General features: G+C 36.1%; 1 protein-coding gene across 1 annotated transcript; it reads right to left on the bottom strand.

The window, feature by feature from the left end:
- Positions 1-285: 285 nt before the first annotated feature.
- On the bottom strand, positions 286-3,828 carry LOC140321275 (pseudouridylate synthase 7 homolog). The gene is made up of 3 exons (XM_072398092.1): positions 3,577-3,828; positions 3,397-3,498; positions 286-2,037 (listed from the first exon to the last, which is right to left on the bottom strand). The coding sequence occupies exons 1-3, from the start codon at positions 3,613-3,615 to the stop codon at positions 1,873-1,875; spliced, it is 306 nt and encodes a 101-aa protein (XP_072254193.1). The 5' UTR covers positions 3,616-3,828; the 3' UTR covers positions 286-1,872.
- Positions 3,829-5,119: the final 1,291 nt, after the last annotated feature.

Genomic DNA, 5,119 nt, shown 5'->3' with positions numbered 1-5,119 from the left:
TTTGAGCAATAAACAGATTGCCTATTAAACAATACCATAAGTGTAAAAATATATTTCTTTAAAATCAAACCTAAACTCAAGCTTTTCATCACAATAATAACTGGAGGTCTCCTGGGTAAATCATTTTCTATCACCAGAAATATTAAATTCCGTCACCAGAAAAAAAAAAAAAAAAACTCAATGAAAATTCTTCCTTGATGATGAAATCTACTAAATCAGCGTCAATTTCTTGACGATAGAAAGAATGTCAGGCCAAAGCAGAGTGGAAGAGAATGTAAAATAGAGAACTTCTTGGTTATCTTAGATGAAAAATCCAAGAAACCACTGGAAATATGGATTAACAGGGCTTTTTTTTTCTTTTAAACAAATATAAGGTCTAGCATGATCACAAACAATTTAATAGGCAAGGGTTGTGGAAGAATCAGCAAAATATCAAGGAATGGTGGGAAATGATGGCTGTACAGATAGGCTGCTGGACTTGTTACTGAGCGGCCAGTTCTGATCCATGGAAACATGAGGAGGAGTGTAAGGTCGTGTTATACAACAATGCATCAGACACTAGTCTGGGCGCTAAAGCATCCATATCAAAAACTAAAGTGTGGGAATTCAAGGAAATTCTAATTCTGTACCCCCTGGACCTACAACTCACTTTCAGTTGCTCCCCTACAGAATGACAAGTCTGAGTTTGGCAAAGTAAAAGGCATGAAAGTCGGGTTTTTTTTTTAAATGCTTGTCATTCAGCTTTGCCAGTTAGTGATATCAGGATATTTGTATATACTCTGGACTGCACTTAACACATGCTGTTCCTAATTTAGTCCAATTAGAAATACATGCACAATATATAAAGGACAGTTACAAAAATAAACATATGTTTTTTTATAAAGGCTGCTCTATATTAACCCCCCTAGCAAATAATCCCAAGTGTGATTTGGGGTGGATTCCACTTACAAAAAGCGGTAATCCCGAGTCACACCCAGGGTAAATTTAGAAGCCCCCCGCTTCAGCGGCAATCTAATGATCCCGCTCTGATGCCGGACTTCTGCATTGTGCATCACATCTTCCGGGTGATGCGAGCAGCAATAATAAATTCTGGGGGTAGTGCCAGCGGGAAATCACCGCTGGCACCACCCCCGGAATATGTGATGCACAATGCAGAAGTCCTGCATTGTGCTTTGCATCTCCATGGACATGCGAGCAGCAGCAGCGTTGGTGGATGCAGGGGGTGAGCTAGGGCGGGACATCCTCACTCGCATCACCCAAAAGATGTGACATCTTCCTGGTGATGTGAGTTGTGATGTATTCGGGGGGTGTGGCTAGGCGGGAAATTTAAAGGCAGATTACAATGTAACCTGCTTTTAAATGTTTTTTACAGTAAAAACACTACACAACATATAATAAAAATAAAAGTATATATTTTAGTGCACCAAACATTATTGCCCAGTGCCCTGATTTACATTTTGCCCACTTTTATCCCTGACCTTTTGACATTTTTTTATAAAATATTTTATTTTGATAAATTACATTGTTGTGGTCTATTTCATTATTTGTTAAAATTTATTATTTATAATTATTTATTATATTAAAATTTATGATTATAACATAATAAATAAATATAATTATCATACCTGGGAGTTAATCCTAAGAATTACAGGCCCATAATATAAACAAAAATTTCTATGCAAAAAAAAAAATAGGATCACTTTTTGCATCAAAAAACTGACAGAATTAGAACGATAGGGGGGTTAATAAGTTAGTTGACAAATCTAAAACAACATTTTTGTATTAGGTGATAAAAATAAACGGATTTAGGAATTTACTTATCAAATAGAATGATACAGTACTGCACTGGTAGGGTAATAGCTCCAGAATGTTTTACTGAGGCACGATCTTACTTGCTAAAGCTTTTTTGCCAGCTGCATGGTAGGCTATAATATACTTCTTTCCATCACGATCTTCTGTTTTAGTTTCAAGTCCTGGATACAAGCCTTTTATAGCTTGATGGATGATTGTCCTCTTCTCTTTGGTGTCTTCAACTACCTGTAAATACAATGAATCACAATAATATTAATAATGTCAATGAATGATAACATAAAAGTGTACACTAGTAACAGTATTGAAAAGTTTACTCCTAGAATTATATAATTGTTTGAGTTCAAAACATGTTATGCATATAACATATGTGGTGTTGAGAATATGGAAGTTGTCATTGCCAGTGCAAGATTTAGAAATATTTTAGTCATTCTTTCTTTACTACTTGTCCATAACTTGTCACAAAAAAATGGTTACGTAAAGTTGTAAGAGCTTGTCCCGGGTTGGTGGCTTTACCCAGACGTTAAAAGAAAAATGACTAAGACACCTACATAGATTGCAAATTCAAACACAAATCCGCATTGGTAGCCTCTTTATTTCATCCTAACAGGGTTATTCTTTTAATCTTGGCACATGTGCAACAAAACTGGAGCTTTACTGTTGTACTGTCTTGCAATGTCCCACCACAATAATGTACAACTAATCACCCCCCCCCCCCCCCCCCCCCCCCCCACGAAACTGCTGCACCCATAAATTATTTGATCCACTAGGTATTGGTGAACTTTGTTTATGGAGGATCTGTCTGAATCCAGAGGAACATACTAAATGAACAAGGATGCTGTACAAAAATAGAAATCTTTCACGGATACATAAGGGAGAGTTTTAAAAAGTATGCATTTGCTGAATATTTAGATTAATTCAGGTTAAGAAAATGCAGATGGGACAGCTGCTTAAAGTGGGCTAGAATAACCATGAGGGAACCATTAACCATAACCATGAGGGAACTCTTTAAAAAACAAAACAAAAAGAAAAACTTCCATGTATTCAGGAAACCTATGCTATAGTTGGTATATCCACAGCTAACAGTGCATTAGTGTGGTGGTCAGTAGGAAGAAGGTTTTAGGAGTTATTGTGATGACTTGCCAAACTCCTGTCACCGCTAGCTCTTATCTTACTCGGTAGACATGTATACAAGTCTTGGCGGTAGAGGGCTAATGTCCTGAAAAAGTGAAGTCCACTCCTATATTTTAGAGAAGCAACAGCACCCTGGCAAATACAAAGGAAACAGGGTTTGCATTTGGCCAATACCCCAGCACAAACCTGCCCCCCTTCTTCACTGAGTGTCATTCCGTCTGTGATGTAGCAATGCAAATTTCATTCTCCAGGTATGTAGAACAGCCTGTGAAAAGGGAAGTTTATGTAACTACAAATAAACACTGTTTTTGTGTACACCACCATACCAGAGGGCCTTATGTATAAAAAAAAAAAAAAAAAAAAAAAAAAAGGTGGTTTTATCAAAAGTGCGCTTATCCTGTAAAGATAAGCTAGTGTTCTAGTGGAACCAGAGAAAGATATTTTATATAATACCTCAATAGCAACATTGTCTTCCTTATTTTTATAGAGCTGAAGTTCTTCTAAACGCTTCCTGTCTTCAGCTGAAAGAACAGAAAATATTTCCTCTGATGGATCCTATGAAGAAGTGGAACATGATTAAAATATAAATATGGTAAATAAACTATGGCTGGAAAGTATTTTGCACATATTTACCTCATCATCTGCTGGGACTGACAAGTCATTCAGGTACATGATCTTACCATCCTTTCCTATTTCATGGACAACAAAATCAGAATACCTAAAAAGATACAAATTCAATGTATTTTTATATATACAAATATAGGTAATTCATTTCTGAGTAATAGTGTAAATTATATACGTGATTAGTATATTATGTGATAAATCGGAATATAAGAAACTTAGACGTACCTAATAAATGTTTAAAAAACTATGAACCAAAGTAAACACTCCTGGAATGATTCTCTTTTTGTAGGCACAGATTTTGTTTTTTCTGTATAACACAAGGATTTAAAGACCAGCACAGGGGCATCTCAACTAAAACCCAAGATAGAAAAAGGTAATGTGTGCCAGTGCTCAAACTCAGGGAGAACTTCCAAACAAAATTTTGTAAGTTTTGTAAGCTTTTTGACACCACAGCTTTTTGTAAGGTAAACCCCAAAGTTTGAGGGAGGGTCATTTTATTTAGGTTTTTAAGGTTTCTTTACTATACATAAGTATATATGTTGCAAATTAACATATGCATATGGCTCATACTGTTAAACTGGTACTTTAAACTTTAGTGGTTCAGGCAGTTGGTTAACGCAGAAAGTGACAGGAGACGTTCATTCTACAATAACAATATTAATGACTGACTGGACCTGTGAAATGCGCCTGTGAAGCATAGGCTTTGATTGTCAAGGAAACCCGGCATTTCCAGCTTTCCTTGCGTATGCCAGAGATGAATGAAGGCAGGGTAGAGGAAGAAAGAAAGATGTTGGCACCCTGGGAGGGAGCGAGGATAAGTAAGTGCAGCAGGTTTTAGTTCCACTTTAATTTCAGACTCTAGGTTCTTCCTACTAAAAGTTTGTCAAAAAGACAGCTGGGACCAGGGGTTGCTGCTCATTTAGTTTCAGGTGTAAATGTCAGCTGCAGTTAGTAAGTGCTGTAAGCAAGCAAATATAGCCTGGATAATAAGTGAAAATTAGTCCAAGGCTCAACCTACTGGCTGTATAAGTAAAAAAACATTGCTAACACCAATATAATACAAAGCACTATAGAATAGTTCATAATCAACATTTAGGTTCTTAGATATAACCCTTTTTCAGTAACCCTGACTAAGTATTTAAGGTCATTGATTTCCTGGAGACATAACCTCTGGCAAAATCTCCAGTCAAGTCCAGACTAATTTTTTTTTTTCTTTATATTTACCCTGAATTTGATTCAATTTTGCCAATAATGCAGGCATTGTTTTACTACTCATCCCAATGAAAAAACATTACTATTTTAAGTGTTTGTTTTTATTCTACACCGTGTTTTAGGCAAAGGGTAAACTGTTAAAATCCAGACTCATCAGACCAAAAGAAACTTTTTTCACTAATTACGGTTTCTCCATTGAAACCATTACAAAAATTATTTATTATAATTTTTTTCAGCAATCACTTTATTTATGAAGCCCAGTTTTGTAAAGTATCTGCATTCTAGTTGTCCACTGGGCTCTCAGCTTTATCCATTAAAGCTCATCTCATCGCAGTTAAAA

Source organism: Pyxicephalus adspersus, unplaced genomic scaffold (assembly GCF_032062135.1).
Source record: "Pyxicephalus adspersus unplaced genomic scaffold, UCB_Pads_2.0 Sca1796, whole genome shotgun sequence".
Classification (NCBI taxonomy): domain Eukaryota; kingdom Metazoa; phylum Chordata; class Amphibia; order Anura; family Pyxicephalidae; genus Pyxicephalus; species Pyxicephalus adspersus.
The sequence above is the reverse complement of the archived record's forward strand: the minus strand, read 5'-3'. Positions and strand labels throughout refer to the sequence as shown.

What these genes read in the sequence shown, in the direction of transcription:
- LOC140321275 (XM_072398092.1), bottom strand. Translation starts at nt 3,615, where the DNA reads ATGTACCTGAATGACTTGTCAGTCCCAGCAGATGATGAG. An exon ending in CAGTCCCAGCAGATGATGAG is followed by an intron (nt 3,499 to 3,576) that starts GTAAATATGTGC and finishes ACTTCTTCATAG; the next exon opens with GATCCATCAGAGGAAATATT. An exon ending in AAGACAATGTTGCTATTGAG is followed by an intron (nt 2,038 to 3,396) that starts GTATTATATAAA and finishes TTGTATTTACAG; the next exon opens with GTAGTTGAAGACACCAAAGA.